The sequence below is a fragment of the Bos indicus x Bos taurus genome, chromosome 8, assembly GCF_003369695.1.
Source record: "Bos indicus x Bos taurus breed Angus x Brahman F1 hybrid chromosome 8, Bos_hybrid_MaternalHap_v2.0, whole genome shotgun sequence".
NCBI lineage: Eukaryota > Metazoa > Chordata > Mammalia > Artiodactyla > Bovidae > Bos > Bos indicus x Bos taurus.
The window spans coordinates 59,107,893-59,124,708 of NC_040083.1; the positions used below are offsets into that span (position 1 = coordinate 59,107,893).

Consider the following 16,816-nt stretch of genomic DNA (forward strand, 5'->3'; position numbering starts at 1 on the left):
ATACGTCCCATGGCAAAGGGAAATGGCAGGTGGAATAACAGTAGGGATTTGCAAAGAGTTGGGAGAAGTGAATTCAGACAACTCCAACCACTTCTCAAAGGGTCTTAAATGCAGCCAGGTCTGCGTAAGACAGCTGATCCCATCTGTGCCTGAATAAGGGAGACAGAACTTCTTCATATCCCCTACAGGACAGTCAGGGCTTCCCCATACCTCAGACACATATATTTACATTATTATTTTATTCCACTTTGGAGACAGCCCCTCAGTCGCTCAGATGTATCCAATGCAGGAGTTAGGAATTAGGCTCTACTATGATCTTGAATTATAAAATAATGAAGTCCCAGATGCCAGTAGGTCCTGGCTGCATGGTGGTAAGAGGTGTGGCTGAGCCTTTCTTGCAGATAATCCAGCACCCGTACAGACCAGGCTAGATTGTTCTCCAGCTTTCTGTTGGGTCAGAACTAACTGCCTGAACCAGGAGCTCACAGCACCATCTACTCGCATCACCAAAGCTATGCCTAGACAAAGTCCCACGCTGCTCACAATGAAGCCCATGGCCTCAAAAATGAACCTGCAAAGAAAAGTAGAGAATCTCAAAGGACACAAACAGTAGATCTAGAGTCTTTTCCCCACTGAGGCAAAACCTTGTCCATTCTGGATGTTCACTGTTTAATCCAAAGTTCACCCTCCCCACAACAACATTTCTCAAGCAAATCCACTCACTTGGGGGCAAACACCTTCCAGACCAAGAGATGCCTGCGGAGGATGGAGGCTGCCAAGACACAGGCCAGAATCTGAGGGAAGAGAGGAGGGGTCAAGTTATTTGGGAAGGGGAGAAGGAAGTGGGTCAAGTAGAGAGTTGCTGTAGACCCCTGTGAAGAATGGAAGGGGAAGGAAAGCAGTACCTGTCAGTGGAAAGAACTCTGGGCTAAGAGTTAGGAAACCTAATTCTTTTCTTGGCCCTACTACGACTTGCAGTGTGACCGTGGACAAGCACTATTCATCTGTGTCTCTTAACACTCAGGCTCGGCTTCTCAGGGTGGAGGGAATGTCAGAGCCATACACTCTGCCTCTGAAGGAAAGGAAGATTAATTATCACAGCTTGGGAAAGAATCCTGACCATCACCTCAGCTTTTCCAGTCTGTCCAATGGAGTAATCCCCATATGCAACCATCAAGTCCAGATCTAGCCTGTAGAGAGGAAACAATCCAAGACTAGGATGGAGACCCAGGTTCAAGTCTCAGTATTGCCATTTGAGGTCACTGGCCTTTGGGAAATTACTTCACTTATCTAAGCTTCAATCAAGGCTCTCTCCTAGGGTTTTGGCAAAGTGTGAAAGAAGGTGATGTCCACGCATGTGAAAAGATCACTAACTCCATGATCTGTCCCTTGCACCCACCTGAATACCAAGGACAAAGAGGTACTTGAGGCCCAGCTGCAGCAGTGCTGCACTGAAGTGGTGAGGTGCATCCCGGAGCCGCATTTCCATCCGTGGCTCCTGCTCCTCCTCAGGCCTGACTCTGGCCTCAGCTTCATTTCCTGGGGGCTGCCGCCTCTTCTGGGATCCTTGATTCTCACACAGAAAGGGCCAGAGCAGGAGCAACGGGCAACCTACTGCCTCAGAGAAAGGCAGGGCTAGAATCAAGGGAAGACCCATGGACCAGGTCACCCTGTCCCCCAAGTACTCTAGCTGGCTCAGCCTCCAATCAGCACAGGCCAAGGGGTGCCAAAGATCTAACAAAATGATCTTTCCCTACTCAAATGCAGGGGCTTCCTTTCCTTCCACAAAGCCACAGTGGAAGCAAAGGAGGAATGAGGAAGTACCTGCAAAGAGAATATGGGAGGCAAAGGTGTTGGCTCCCACCAGGAAAGCAGACAGCCAGGTAAAGTCACGACTCTCTGAGACTCCCACGAAGGCTGCATGCCATTGGATAGCTGAAAAGACAGGCTGGTGGCCGGTGGTATAGAAGGTCTGTGTGGCCATGAGGGCCCATGCAAAAACTGCATGCCATGGCACAGTAAAAGGACCTGGGGGAACAGATATGCCTCTTTACAGTCATGTCCCACTCCCTACCCCACAGCCCACTGCCCCGAGGTCACACACAACTACAACCTCAGTGCTAAGTCTCCTACATACACACATCCCCAACACCCCAACCTTCTAATAATCAACACTCTGTTATTCTAATTCCCTCCCTGGCACAAAGCCCCCTGCTCTAATCTGTGGTCAACTTCCTTCTCTCATATACACACAGTTCACTATCTCTTATCACTGGAAAATCCGGAAATGCACTCATGAGGGTGCAGCATTTCCATAAAAACTGAGTCTTAGAGTACTGTGTGTCTATCTCCTCCATGAATTCTGCTGGCCCTGAAAGTCAATGTGAGGGTTCAGTTGGCTACAGTAGATAAGGGAGAAGACATCAGGAAGACCCTCTTGACTGGGAGGTGTGAGACCCTGTATCAAGGTGAAGATCCTGAGGAGCAACACCTCCCTAAAGATAAGAGGGGCCGAACTTACATCCCTACTGTCCGTGGATGAATCAGGACTGAGACATGTATTTACCAGGGGTGGTGATGGGTATCCCGGCAGCAAGCAGATGCAGGAGAAGGAAGCTCTGCAGAAACAGAAGCAGGAACACAAGGCTAATGCGCTCTGCATGCAATAGCAGAAGTGGGAAGGCCAAGAGGGTAAGGGCCATAACCACAGCAGCTGAGTAGACGCTCCCCAACTGATAGGCAGCCACCGTCAGCAGACCCTGAGATTTGGTCCTCTCTAGCCGGCCCCGGAACTCCTCTTGTATGTGTCGGTAGATTTGAGGAACCACATAATCCAAGTCAGCCTGAGAAGTGGGGGGACCTGAGAAGGGAGTGAGGACAGTCCTGGTCCTTGGAGCACCTGTTGTGGCCTTCACCAGCACTGTCACAGGCCTCCAGAGCAGCAGCATGAGCCCTGAAGCGGCCAACCCTGCCACAGCCCGAGGCAACATAACTGATGCCCCAGAGACCAGGGCCCGGAGACGCGGGGGTGCTTCATCTGCCCCTGATGCCAATGCCCAGTAGGCAGCAGTGCCCAGTCCCATTAGGGGCAGACCCCAGCGCACAAAGAGCACAGGGGGCTCAGGGCTCTTGAGATTACCATAGCAGTGAAGCCACAGCCGCACAGAGGCTAACAGGGCCACCAGTGCCCCGACACAAGCTCCATACCACAAATTCTTGGTTCGACCATCCACTGTGGATCGCAAGGGACTCAGCAAGGGAGAGGAGCTACAAACAGGTGTCTCTTCATGGCAGCGATAAAAAAGTCCAGCTAGCCTTATACATAAAAGCAACCCAACTCCAAGTCCCACGGCATGCATGGCACTGTATTGCGGGGGACCTGCTGGAGTCAAAAAGCCAAGGCGAGGTATCGAGAGTAGCTTAGGTGGCAGCAGCTTGCCCTCCCAGTGAAGTCGGGCAACCAGGAGCAAGATGAGTGAGATCAAAAGGAAGGGGGCAACCCTGGCTTCGGTTATAATATAGCTATCAGAGAAGAAACCAGCAAAGCGAATGAGCAGGAGTAATAGGACTGGCCCGGGCATGGGAAGGAGAGAGGCCAGGGGCCTTTTCGATCCCCAGCTTGCCCAAGCTTTCCACAGAAAAGGCAGGAGTGAGCCCACTGCAGCCATGGCCCCTAGAACCATGGAATCCAGCTTCAGCCCAGTAGATGCCAGGAGTCCAGCACACACCATGGCGCCACTCAGACCCGAGGCTGTGGGTTTTAGGAGAGGGCCGAAATAGAAGGCTGGGGATGTTGCCCACTGGGATACCAGTAGGCAAAGAAAGCAGGTAGCAGCCAGAAGAGCAGCACCCCCTGCCATGCGGACCAGAGAAAAACGAGCCCAAGACTCAATGCACATGGCCCGAACTCCCCGCAGGAACTGCTGCAGCTCAGGAATCACAGTTTGGAGCACTGCCTCAGCCCCCTGGGGGCTCTGCAGAAGTCGCTGGTAGTCAGCAGAAGCCTTGGAGAAGAGCTTCTGCAATCGATGCAGCTCCTGAACTTGAAGGTCCTGAGCAGTGGCTGAGTAGGTGTGAAGAAATCGGGACACCTGGCAAAAAAGATCAGAGGCCAAGGGGAGAAGCTCAGAGACATAAATTGGGACGCGGGCAAAGATAGGTACTACCAAAGAGGGTACCTGGAAATCAGGATCCCAAAATCTCTCTAGGACAGAGGGAGAGGGAGGATATGGCTATGGAATGTGTGATTAAGACTGAACAAGGGATAATCAAGTGGGTCATTATGATTCTCCCATGCCCAACTTAACTCTGTCACCTGGAAGCCCAGCCCATTACTTACCTGCTGGGCATTGAGATGCAGAGCTGAGGCTTGGGCCAGAGCGGAGAAGCGAGGCTGGGAGTCTTCGATCTCTGAGAACACCTCAGCTATCACCTCCCCGATGTTTCCAAATGGGATGGGCAGGCCCAGCAGCAGGGCCAGCGTAGGTACAAGGCTGATTTGAGGAATTATCTCTGGCTCCTAGAGAACAGGGACGGGGTCAACGGGTTCACCAAAGAGGACTTCCTGGCCCAGTGGTTAAGACTCTGTGATTCTACTGCAGGGAGAATAGGTTCAATCCTTGGTCAATAAACTAAGATTCCTCATGCCATGTAGAGCAGCCGAAAAAAAAAAGAGGTAAGATCAGTGTTTGGAGTGGAAGACATAGGGGACTTAGGCAGGAAACAAGAGTGAAGGATACCCAAGGTCATGAATTTGGGGGATTAAAATGGAGAGATCCACAAGAATGCTATGATCATGATGCAAGTTGAATAGCAGGAAACCACACAAAACCACACAGAGGCCTTACCTCTGCAGGAGCGCTGGGGAAGAGAGCTCTGGGACTATATAGAAAAAGTGCAGCTGAGGTTTCCAGCTCACTCTCTCCTCCATGGTTCCCACTGATGGTCATCCCATGGTCCCCAGTCACCACCAGCAGTGTGTCGTTCTTCAGACGTTTCACAAGTCCCCTGGGGGGATCAAGAAATGTGTCAGGAGGTAGGGAGAGATAAATATTTTTTTCAGGGGCCCATTTACCCCCAGCCATAACTCCATTAGTGGGGCCTAGACATCTGGCAAAAAGACACTTCTTTAGCACCAACCCTACTGCCCGAAACCACACACTGAGTTACTCAAAATGGATGAGACCACTAGTGTCAGAGAAAAGCCTAAAGACAGAATTCAACCAAGAAAGGGACCCCAAATAAGGATTTTTTTCTTTTGGGACCACATATCATCTCAGACACAAACCCATTCCCCCAGCCAAAATCCCACACTCACTGGATCATTTTATCCATTTGAGTAAGTTTCTTAGCCATTTCAGGATGGTAAGGGTCATGCTTGTGGCCACAGTGATCCACACCCAGGAAGTGAGTAATCAGCACGTCCCATTCGTCACTGTCCACTGTGAAGGAGAGAACCTGAGCACATGGGATTGAGGCTCACTCTTCAACCCCAGCCAGGCTCTGATGTTCCTACGTCCAAGGACACAGGCCCAGGCCACTGCATCCATGGTAGGTTCAGAATATGTAACTGACACAGCCCTCCCCACCGCCCAGTCTTGGTCAGGCCTGCCTTGGACCCCATGCTCACTGGTTGGATAGAGGTGTTTCATGATGCCATTGTCCACTGTCTCTAGGTCTCTGACATTGAAGGATGGGAAGAATAAAGCTTGGGAGAAAACTCCAGGGAAAAGATCATTCCAGGTTTCATCTCCCATGAAGACCACACGTCTTCCTGCAGGGACATAGGAGTCAGGGGAGGAGGAAGAGGAGAGGCCTTTTAAAGATCTATCAGAATTCCCAACCGTGCACTCTAAGGCACAGCTGTTCATTCAACAACTCTATCCTTTGAGGCCTACCACTTTCTACCAGGAAGCTTTCCCTAACAACAATACTCCACCCAGATCTCTTACTACTTGTTCCTATAAAAGGCTCTGCTAGTCCTCAGACCCTGGCTCTATCTTGGCTGCTCTGTTTTTCCTGGGTGCATCTTGCTTTTTCCCAGTCAATGAGTGGACAGAGCCTGGATTCTCTTTCTCCTCCACACTTTGTGAGGATACCAGACCCACAACTCTTCATCTCTCCCATGCCCCTTGACCAAGAGCTCCCCAAAAGTAAAATCAATACCCCGTGCAGATTAGAAACTCCAGGACACAGCCTGCACCCGTGCTCCCTGCAGGCAGGGCTGTGGTCTCTTTCTCCTTCCTGTACTAGCTAGTCAAACATGCAGCTAGGCACCCAAAGTTCTGATTCTCTGACTTCTAAAGAAATTTGCCAAGGTACTCCTGGACTCCAAGAGGACTAACCTGTACTGGAAAGCTGCTTAATGAGATTATCTTCCACTATGGCGCTGCTGGCAAAATTACTGCCAGCATCAACAAAGGTAGGCAGTGAGCCGGTGGTTAAGGCCTTGAGGCGCTGCATGGTGGTGGTCGGGGGGTCAGCCTTGGCTTGGTAGAGCCTGGCATGGTGGGGCTGACTTTCCAGGAGTCTCTGCAAGAAGCCCATTTTACCCAGGAAAGGCAGGGAGACAGGAGGCTCCCCAGAAACAGGTGAGCGCTGGGGCTGGGCAAAGTCAAATCGCAGAGCATCTATCACCACCAACACGAGCCGAGAGAATCGGGAAGCCATCCAGCAGGCCCCGGGTTCCCCTCGGCCCCCCCATGGCAGGGCTCCAGGGCCTGGGGGCTCTTGACAGCTGCTATGGTTGGTGAGCTCCCAACGGGTGAGCAGGAAGCCACTGGTGAAGAGAGCAATGCCGGCGTAGAAGAGGAAGCTCACCCAGGCCAGGAAAAGCAGCACTGAGATCTTCTGCATCTTGGTAGTGGCAGGAGAGGGAATTCATAACTGTGAGGCAAAGAACCAGTAGATATTCTAGTCTCTCAGTACAAAGACCTGTTAGAATCACTTCCTCTTGGAAGCTCTCCTGAAGATAAAGAGTCCCATAGCCAACCCAATGTAGTGTTCCTCTCCATCAGTTATATGAGAGTTTCTGAAAGTGAGGTGTGCAGACTACCAGCATCAACCTGGAGTGGGTGTTTTAAAAGTGCTGACTTTCAGACTTCCTTGATGGTCCAGTGCTTAAGAATCCACGTGTCAACACAGGGGCCACGGGTGGTATCCCTGGTCGGGGGAGATTCCACATACCCGTGCACCACAACTCCTGAGCCTGAACTCTAGAGCCCAGTGCTCCCTAACGAGAGAAGCCACCACAATGAGAGCAGGCACTGCAAGGAAGAGCAGCCCCTACTCACTCCAAGGAAAGAAAGCCCACGCAAAGCAAGGAAGACCCAGGGCAGCCAAAAGTAAAATTAAGTAAAAAACGTCACCCGAGATCCCCGGAATCAGGATCTTTGAGGGTGGAGCATAAGAATTTGTATATGTACTTCAGGAGATCTTAATGACGGAAAACACAATCCAGGGGAAAACTTATTCCAAGTGGTAGACTGCTTTCCGACAGCCCGCTTCTCCTCTCTGCTCGCCAATTTCAACACCCCTGGGGTGGCCAAGGCTCACAGCCACAGGGGAATCCAGGCCAGGCTGACGGCGCCGCCTGGCGGGGAATTAGGAGTCGTACTCCGCTTCCGGACACCCAGGATAGCCAGACGAAAAGCGCGACCCGGCTCAGCAGGGCAGAAGCGCGAGGTCTTAAGGCGGTTGGGCCTCGCTGGGACCCAGACGTCCAGATGACTTTGCCTCCTCCGATGGCTGTCCGGCCTCCAGCTGGACACCTTGACCGGGTATGGGCCCGCCAGACTTCGAGCTCTGAGTGGGGTAGACGGGTCCCTAATTTTTGGGAAAAGCAAGAGTAAGGGTGTTTGGGGAGCCCCTGCCTCACCTTGAATGGCGCCCGGAAGTGCAGCGACGGCGCCTGCGGCCCGGCACCACAGAGGTGCATGCGACGGATAGAGCGACCCGCAGGGGTCTTCGTCGCCATCTGCTGGCGCCTCCGAGGAAGTTCGGCAAGGAACGCCGGGCTGGCCTGAGGAGTTTAATGGGAGATTATAGTAATTTAGAATCCGGGGCAAGGCATTAAGCTACAAGAGTTGAGGGAACCACTGTCCATTCTTGGTTAAGACTAAGATCTAGGCTTCTGAAGCCAAACTTAGCTTGAAACCTAGCTCTGCCACTGATTATCATTATTGGACATTATCTCGTCTGTAAAATAGGGATAATATTTATTTCTCCTTTTTTGCCAAGCTGACTCCAAACGATAGCTTTTATTATTCATCCTTCCCAAGTTTTTCACTGAATCTTACAACTCATTAATAAAAAGACAATCAATTCAAAATTGAGCAAAGGATATGAATAGACATTTCTCCAAAGAAGATACATGAATGACCAATTAACACATTAGAAGATGCTCAATATTATTAGCCATCAGCAAAATGTTGGACATATAACTTCAAACCCAGGAGGATAGCTATAACCAGTATTGGTATGGATGTGAAGAAAGTTCAATTCAGTTCAATTCAGTTCAGTTGCTCAGTCGTATCCAACTCTTTGCAACCCCGTGAACCGCAGCACGCCAGGCCTCCCTGTCCATCACCAACTCCTGGAGTTTACCCGAACTCATGTCCATTGAGTTGGTGATGCCATCTAACCATCTCATCCTCTGTTGTCCCCTTCTCTTCCTGCCTTCAATCTTTGCCAGCATCAGGGTCTTTTCAAATGAGTCAGCTCTTCGCATCAGGTGGCCAAAATATTGGAGTTTCAGCTTCAACATCAGTCCTTCCAATGAACACCCAGGACTGATTTCCTTTAGGATGAACTGGTTGGATCTCCTTGCAGTCCAAGAGACTCTTGGGAGTCTTCTCCAACACCACAGTTCAAAAGCATCAATTCTTCGGGGCTCAGTTTTCTTTATAGTCCAACTCTCACATCCATATGACTACTGGAAAAACCATAGCCTTGGCTAGATGGATCTTTGTTGACAAAGTAATATCTCTGCTTTTTAATATGCTGTCTAGGTTGGTCATAACTTTCCTTCCAAGGAGTAAGCGTCTTTTAATTTCATGGCTGCAGTCACCATCTGGAGTGATTTTGGAGCCCCCCAAAATAAAATCAGCCACTGTTCTCACTGTTTCCCCATCTATTTGCCATGAAGTGATGGGACCACATGCCATGATCTTCGTTTTCTGAATGTTGAGCTTTAAGCCAACTTTTTCACTCTCCACTTTCACTTTCATCAAGAGGCGCTTTAGTTCCTCTTCACTTTCTGCCATAAGGGTGGTGTCATCTGTATATCTGAGGTTATTGATATTTCTCCGAGCAATCTTGATTCCAGCTTGTGCTTCTTCCACCCCAGTGTTTCTCATGATGTACTCTGCATAGAAGTTAAATAAGCAGGGTGACAATATACAGCCTTGACGTACTCCTTTTCCTACTTGGAAGCAGTCTGTTATTTCATGTCCAGTTCTAACTGTTGCTTCCTGACCTCCATACAGGTTCCTCAAGAGGGAGGTCAGGTGGTCTGGTATGCCCATCTCTTTCAGAATTTTCCACAGTTTATTGTGATCCACATAGTCAAAGGCTTTTGCATAGTCAATAAAGCAGAAACAGATGTTTTCTGGAACTCTGTTGTTTTTTCGATGATCCAGCGGATGTTGGCAATTTGATCTCTGGTTCCTCTGCCTTTTCTAAATCCAGGTTGAACATCTGGAAGTTCACAGTTCATGTATTGCTGAAGCCTGCCTTGGAGAATTTTGAGCATTACTTTACTAGCATGTGAGATGAGTGCAATTGTGCGGTAGTTTGAGCATTCTTTGGCACTGCCTTTCTTTGGGATTGGAATGAAAACTGACCTTTTCCAGTCCTGTGGCCACTGCTGAGTTTTCCAAATTTGCTGGCATATTGAGTGCAGCACTTTCACAGCATCATCTTTTAGGATTTGAAATAATTCAACTGGAATTCCATCACCTCTACTAGCTTTGTTCATAGTGATACTTCCTAAGGCCCACTTGACTTCACATTCCAGGATGTCTGGTTCTAGGTGAGTGATCACACCGTTGTGATTATCTGGGTCGTGAAGATCTTTTTTGTACAGTTTTTCTGTGTTTTCTTGCCACTTCTTCTTAATATCTTCTGCTTCTGTTAGGTCCATACCATTTCTGTCCTTTATTGAGCCCATCTTTGCATGAAATGTTCCCTTGGTATCTCTAATTTTCTTGAAGAGATTTCTAGTCTTTCCTATTCTATTATTTTTCTCTATTTCTTTGCATTGATTGCTGAGGAAGGCTTTCTTATCTCTTGTTGTTATTCTTTGGAACTCTGCATTCAAATGGGTATATCTTTTCTTTCTCCTTTACTTTTCACAGCTATTTGTAAGGCCTCCTCAGACAGTCATTTTGCTTTTTTGCATTTCTTTTTCTTGGGGATGGTCTTGATCCCTGTCTCCTGTACAATGTCACAAACCTCCGTCCATAGTTCATCAGGCACTCTATCAACAGATCTAGTCCCTTAAATCTATTTCTCACTTCCACTGTATAATCATAAGGGATTTGATTTAGGTCATACTGTCATGTATGGATGTGAGAGTTGGACTGTGAAGAAAGCTGAGTGCCAAAGAATTGATGCTTTTGAACTGTGGTGTTGGAGAAGACTCTTGAGAGTCCCTTGGACTGCAAGGAGATCCAACCAGTCCATTTTGAAGGAGATCAGCCCTAGGATTTCTTTGGAAGGAATGATGCTAAAGCTGAAACTCCAGTACTTTGGCCACCTCATGTGAAGAGTTGACTCATTGGAAAAGACTCTGATGCTGGGAGGGATTGGGGGCAAGAGGAGAAGGGGACGACAGAGGATGAGATGGCTGGATGGCATCACTGACTCGATGGACGTGAGTCTGAGTTAACTCCGGGAGTTGGTGATGGACAGGGAGGCCTGGCGTGCTGCGATTCATGGGGTCGCAAAGAGTCGGACACGACTGAGCAACTGAACTGAACTGAACTGAACTGAATGGTCCAACTGCAGCTGGAATTGTAAAATGGTACATCAGCTTTTGAAAAGTTTGGCAGTTCTTCAGAAGGTTAAACAGACTTACCATATAACCCAACAATTCCACTTGTAGGTATATACCCAAGGGAAAGGAAAAACATGTGGCCACACAAAAATGTGCACATGAAGGTTCACAGTAGCCTTATCATAATAAGCCAAAAGGTGAAAACATCCCAAATGGCCTTCACTGATGAATGGATGAACAAAATATGTTATATCTATACAACAGAATATTGTTTGCCAATTAAAAAAGAAAGATAAAGTATTACAAGTGGTTACATGCTGCTACATGAACGAACCTTAAAAACATGCTAAGTAGGAAAAAACCTATCACAAACTAGCACGTACTTTTCCCATTTATAAGAATACATAAAGCTACAGACACAGAAAGTAAATTAGTGGTTGTCTAGGGCCCAGGGGAGAGAGGAATGACTGCTGATGGGCACCGGGTTTTGTGGCAGGGTGGGAATGGGAGAGCAGTGATGAAAATGTTCGACTGTGACAGTTGCACGACATATGAACATATTACACATTATTGAATTCACACTTGAAGCAGGTGAATTGCAGTGTATGTGAATTATCTCAGAAAAACTACCATTTAAAACAAAACAGAAAACCTCTCCAGTGGTTTCTCATCTCAGAGTTGAGCCCAAATGATTTTAGTGGCCCTAGCAATCTACACACCCTCTCCCCACCTCCTTATCTGATTCATCTAGCTGCCCTTTATTTCCCGAACTGTGTCCCATCCACTGCAGCTCCTAGCTCTTCCCAGTAAGGCAGCCACTCTCTGCCTTAGGTGTGTCTGCAATCTCCTGTTAGCTTTACTCCCAGATGGCCAGGTGTCTCTTCCCCTCATCTCCATGTCTAAGCTTAAATGCACCATCAGTGAGGCTTCCTGCAACACGCTACTTAATGTTACAGCCCCATCAAGCTCACCATCTCCCTTCCTTTAATTTCCTCTGTAGCACAACTCATCAGCATCTTATTAACGATTTGTCCCCTCCAAATAGAATGTAAGTTCATTGAGAGTAGGAAATTTTATTACTGTATCCTCTATTCCTGGCGTATAGTTGGGATTCAATAAGCAGTTATTAAATGGATAAATAAATTCTAATTCAGAAATATTTTGAAATATCCCTCTGCCTTCATCCCCAAAGCCCCTTCTCTGTTAACCCTCTAGGACCACTGAGGCAGCCCTCTTACTGTCCTTCCAGCCTCCCATCTCTTTCAGATCCCCTGACCACATAGCAGCAGGGCGGCTCTATCTAAACACTGATTACCTTAATCGTCTTAAAATTCTTCATGGGAAGGGGAAAAAACCCTTCACGCCTATGCATCAGCCTCCCCTCGATAAAGTCCAAGCTTTCAGGACCCTATCTCCCTGAGATTTGGCCTTTGCCACACAGTCACATCCCTTAATACCCCACCCTTCAGCCAGAAGTTCTAACTTCTTTGGAGCCATGGATCTTTGCATATCTTAGTCCCAAACCATCATCTGATGAGTCCATCAGTTTTTCCAGCCTGAGCCCAGTGGCAGGGTTAGTAACCTTGCTGCCCAGAGTGACATGCTCCTCCCCACAGGATCCCTCAGCCAGAACTTTCCTCCACCTCAGCACGCATCACTTTGTACCTCAGTCTGCTTCCTGTGAAAACAGGGATGACTGGGTTTGGGTTCTTTTGTAACCTATGTCTAACATTGAGCTTGGCACATGGTAGACATGATTCAATGTCTTTGAATGAATGAATGAGTGTCCTCAGTCCCCGAGGACCCGATGAGCATTAGGCAGCACTACTCTACAAGGGCAGTCCTCTTTCCCTTTAATAAAACCCCAATACTTGCTCAAATTCACAGCCCCACACTTAGCAAGAGGGGGGACTACTCTCCCCAGCTGGCAGTTTGGTAGACATATGGCTTAATCCTTCCACTATATCCCACAGCTTCTCCTGAAGACAGGCAGGATGACTGACACGAGGTTCATTCTTATTCACGGAGGAATCGGTTCCCAAGACCTGACAGGACTGGAGGTTGGCAGAAGTCATCCAAGGAAAACACTGGTGACTTTCCCAACTTCATTCCCCAAGCAAAGAGGACAGTTTCAGTTTGCCATTGGCCAGTTTATTACATGATTAAAGTTCAAATAAAAAAATAATAACCAAAATCTTGGCAGGGAGGCTAGAACCAGAGTCTGGCAGTGCTGCTTCCCTGTCCCCCACCTCCCTGCCCAAGCCCAGCTCCATTAACTCAGCTTGACTCGATCAAGTTCCTCATCCAGACTCGCATCTGTGCTCCGGACATCTCTGCTGCTCCTGCTGGAGACTGAGTCCTGGGCTTCCGGTATCGGGGCTTTGGTGAGGGCCCCATACACACCCATGGCCTAAGGAGAGGGTCAGAGAGACAGCCATCAGGACACATGGCAGGAGGCACAGCCCAACACACCAATGGCTCAAAGGAAGAAGGGAGAGCTGGGGCCAGTAAACTTGTTTTCCCTTTCTCTCTCTTAAGCCTCAGTCTTAAAAGTTTTGGAGTCTATTCTAGGAATGTTACACACTCCCAGCGCGGGGTCACCCTCAAAATGCTAATACAGGTATCTGCAAAAAAAAGGATGTCTCAAGGGGTTTCCTTCCATCAGGGATGAGTGGAGTGTTTCATTCAGGGGACGAAGAGAGGTGTAGGTCTCAGGGCACTCTAAAAGTCTCTATGGTGGAAGTGACGATGGTGGCGGGACAGTCTTGGTCTCTGGCACTGGTGCTGTGCTGGGTCCTCAGGGCACTCTAACCTGAGCCACCATACTGGTAACGTCGCCGGGGTTGGAGGGCAGCAGGATGGTGTTGGAGTCCTTGGCCAGTTTAGAGAACGCGCTGACGTACTGCTCGGCCACAGTCAGTGAAGCTGCTGCATCTCCATTCTGTGGCCACAAGGAGATTAAAAATCAGAGATCACAGACTTGGAGGGGAAGGAAGGAAGAAAGTAGAGAGAAATCAGGTTCCTAGAAAGAGGACATGCAAATCACAATACAAGAGATCACAGAATGCGGCTCAATGGAACCGAAAAAAGCAAGAATTTCCCCCAGGGTAGAAGAGAGAACCCCTTCTATTGCCAAATCCCATCCCTACTCCCACCCAGGAGCCTCTCACATGTTGTGTCAGAGCTGCAGCCAAGATTCGAATAGCTTCAGCTTTAGCCTTGGCCTTGGCCAGAACTGCACTGGCCTCTCCTGAAAGAAAAGAAGAGACAGACCTTGATCTATGAGGTCAGGGTACCCCAAAGCTTCTGTCCTTACCAACCTTCAAAGACCCACACCCTGTTCATCCCTCAGCCTCTACCCTCTGCTGACCTGCTGCCTGATTTATTTGTTCAGCCTTCTCTGCCTCGGAGGCCAGGATCTGTGCCTGCTTCTTTCCCTCTGCCACATTGATGGCTGACTCTCGAGTCCCCTCAGACTCTAGAACTGTGGCCCGTTTCCGCCGCTCTGCCTCCACCTAGAAGCCCCAAGCAACGAGAAACCAGAGTAAAAGAAAGACCTGACACCGATCTGCAGTTGGACCCATTTCAGTAAGGAAGAGGGTCCAGGTTTCCCATGCAACTGGAGTCTCCTGAAGTAGTCTTCCCCACTCCCCCCGTTCTCCACCTGCATCTGCATGGACTCCTTCACCCGGGGTGGTACATGGATATCCTTGATCTCATAACGGAGGCAGCGGATGCCCCAGCAGTCGGCAGCCTGGTTGATGGCATCCACGATGCTAGCATTGAGGGACTCCCGCTCCTGGAGGACGAGAGGTGGAAGTTCCATGGCCTCAACTCACCTATCAGGAGGCTAGGTGAAGAAGGTCCAGAGACTGATCCCAGAAAGGACTGAGTGCCAGGTATGAGTCCTCAAACCCTAACTCTGGCTCAGATCCCCTTACCCGGAAGACTTTGTCCAGAGAGAGTTTGCCGAGCTCTGATCTCATGGTTGTCTGAGCTAGCTGGGTGACAGCATACTCAGGGTCTTCCACACCATAGCTTGCCTGAAAGGGGCATGGAGACTGTAAGTGGCTTGGGGCAGGATTTTAGGAAGGAGAGCAACTCAGGAGCTGCAAAGGTAGATACCTTGTAGGGGTCCATGATTCGGAGGTAAAGGACTCCATCAATTTGCAGCGTTACATTGTCTGTAGGTGCGGGAGCAGGAGAGAAAGAAGGTCAGGCCCCTGGGTTCCAATGAGCTCTTTCTCCTGCCACCATGGCCTAACGGCCTCAGAGAACCCGTGTCACCCCGCACCCCTCACCAAGTGTCACAGCAGACTGCTCAGGCACGTTGATGACAATTTCCTTGAGACTCTGCACATATCGGATCCGGTCTAACACAGGGATGAGGATATTCAAGCCCTGGGAAGAAGAGTCATAGGTCTTCAGAAGGACGTGGGACTGTAGGGTTGGAATCTAAGCTAGGCCTGGAGTGGGTAGGCAATCAATATAGATTCTGCCCAGAAAACAGAAGACTTGGGATGACACTGATAGATAGGAAGGTAAGGGTAGAAATGCCAGGCTGGATCTTCGAATGGAAGGGAAAATTAAGGGAACAGGAGCCAGCAGAGTAGCCTTCTCCATGCAGACAGGTGGAACTGAGAGGGTAAACAGAAGAGATTCCCAACATGGGGCCTGTGGGATGCTAGGGCAATAGGAAAAGGTGGTAAGATGGGTATGACGGTCAACAGTCTGGGCCCTGCCGGGTTTGGTCTAGGGTGTTAGAAGCCAAAGGCGAAGGCAGGCCCCACCAAGGTCTCACCCCATCCCCCCATGTCGTGAGGGAATTGGGATTCAGGCTGGCCCGTGGTGGGCAGAAGAGGTTCTCACAGGCTCCAGGATCCGGTGGAATCGGCCCATTCGCTCCACCACCCAGGCCTCCTGCTGTGGCACAAACAGGACCACGGTGTTTCGGGGCAATCCAGAGGAGGCGCGGCGCGGAGCGCGGGCAGAAGCCTGGACGGAGCCCTGAAAGGAAGAAGGGGATTTGCAGAGGCCCAGCCAGCCAGGCAGCCCGCCCCTTTCGGCGCCCGTCCGGGAGTCAAGTTCCTAAACCACAACCCTAAAGGGTTCTCGGAGAGGGACTCATGTGAGTACCATAACCTCCGACCTCAGTTCTCTCCCCAAACTTAGAATCTGGCCCATTCCCAGTTGAAGACCCAGGTGATTTCTGGCCTGATCCTTAGAAAAGGATGCCTCGCACTCACCTTCAGCAAAAGGGCCCCAGTCCCCCGCGCCGCGCGCGCCAGCATTTCCCACGGCCACAGGGACCTCCGGAACCAACGAGACGCGTAGCAGAGCGGTCGCTCTAGATGTCCGGACCTGAGCCTTTCCTCCCGTATTTCCACTCCCCCGGATGTACTTCCGGTCTTCCTCTTTCCCCTCCCCCTCCCATACTCAGCCAATCAGCATTACTTGGCAGAAGCGTGAGTCAAGTTGCTCCCGGTGAGACCCAGATCTTCCAGAGAGCGCCCAAGGCCGAAGGTTCTTGTTCTCTCTGAACAAGCCCAAGCTTCCCAACACAGTGACTAACTGGAGGCTATTTCCCACGTGTAGGTGGCCCAGATAAGCCTCCCAGAGTTCTTTACCCCCACTGGAGACTCAGTTTACCCTTCTGAGCGTATAATCGCCCCATCTGTCACCATAGCGACCAGGCGACTGGCGCTGCCTCAGAGCCAAGGTTGCCATGGTGACATTCTCTGGTAGTCCTGCTGTGTCGTACCCAGCCCTCCCACTGGGGACTGACCCCATTCCAGTTGCCATGGTGATTGGGCCTAACAG

The 16,816-nt window shown here is 49.8% G+C and overlaps 2 protein-coding genes across 7 annotated transcripts; both read right to left on the reverse strand.

The window, feature by feature from the left end:
- Nucleotides 1–220: 220 nt before the first annotated feature.
- Nucleotides 221–7,923, reverse strand: PIGO (phosphatidylinositol glycan anchor biosynthesis class O). 6 transcript variants are annotated; one of them, XM_027549560.1, is made up of 11 exons: nucleotides 7,877–7,923; nucleotides 6,345–6,885; nucleotides 5,630–5,773; nucleotides 5,318–5,441; nucleotides 4,848–5,007; nucleotides 4,340–4,519; nucleotides 2,567–4,091; nucleotides 1,825–2,028; nucleotides 1,400–1,635; nucleotides 724–794; nucleotides 228–571 (listed from the first exon to the last, which is right to left on the reverse strand). In XM_027549560.1, the coding sequence occupies exons 2-11, from the start codon at nucleotides 6,853–6,855 to the stop codon at nucleotides 310–312; spliced, it is 3,417 nt and encodes a 1,138-aa protein (XP_027405361.1). In that variant the 5' UTR covers nucleotides 6,856–6,885; nucleotides 7,877–7,923; the 3' UTR covers nucleotides 228–309. The 6 variants fall into 6 exon arrangements, with proteins under 6 accessions (XP_027405359.1, XP_027405361.1, XP_027405365.1 ...); XM_027549564.1 differs by having other exon boundaries at nucleotides 6,820–6,885; nucleotides 7,368–7,915; XM_027549559.1 differs by having other exon boundaries at nucleotides 7,368–7,915.
- A 5,202-nt stretch (nucleotides 7,924–13,125) lies between these two features.
- STOML2 (stomatin like 2) lies at nucleotides 13,126–16,392 on the reverse strand. Its single transcript, XM_027549571.1, has 10 exons — nucleotides 16,243–16,392; nucleotides 15,866–16,003; nucleotides 15,298–15,397; nucleotides 15,122–15,180; nucleotides 14,938–15,039; nucleotides 14,661–14,795; nucleotides 14,367–14,511; nucleotides 14,167–14,246; nucleotides 13,809–13,937; nucleotides 13,126–13,406 (listed from the first exon to the last, which is right to left on the reverse strand). The coding sequence occupies exons 1-10, from the start codon at nucleotides 16,285–16,287 to the stop codon at nucleotides 13,269–13,271; spliced, it is 1,071 nt and encodes a 356-aa protein (XP_027405372.1). The 5' UTR covers nucleotides 16,288–16,392; the 3' UTR covers nucleotides 13,126–13,268.
- Nucleotides 16,393–16,816: the final 424 nt, after the last annotated feature.

What these genes read in the sequence shown, in the direction of transcription:
- PIGO (XM_027549558.1), bottom strand. Translation starts at nt 6,855, where the DNA reads ATGCAGAAGATCTCAGTGCTGCTTTTCCTGGCCTGGGTGAGCTTCCTC. An exon ending in GAAACACCTCTATCCAACCA is followed by an intron (nt 5,442 to 5,629) that starts GTGAGCATGGGG and finishes TCTCCTTCACAG; the next exon opens with TGGACAGTGACGAATGGGAC. An exon ending in CAAATGGATAAAATGATCCA is followed by an intron (nt 5,008 to 5,317) that starts GTGAGTGTGGGA and finishes TGATCCCCCCAG; the next exon opens with GGGACTTGTGAAACGTCTGA.
- STOML2 (XM_027549571.1), bottom strand. Translation starts at nt 16,287, where the DNA reads ATGCTGGCGCGCGCGGCGCGGGGGACTGGGGCCCTTTTGCTGAAG. An exon ending in GAATCATGGACCCCTACAAG is followed by an intron (nt 15,040 to 15,121) that starts GTATCTACCTTT and finishes TGCCCCTTTCAG; the next exon opens with GCAAGCTATGGTGTGGAAGA. An exon ending in TTACCAGTATGGTGGCTCAG is followed by an intron (nt 13,407 to 13,808) that starts GTTAGAGTGCCC and finishes CCCTCTCCTTAG; the next exon opens with GCCATGGGTGTGTATGGGGC.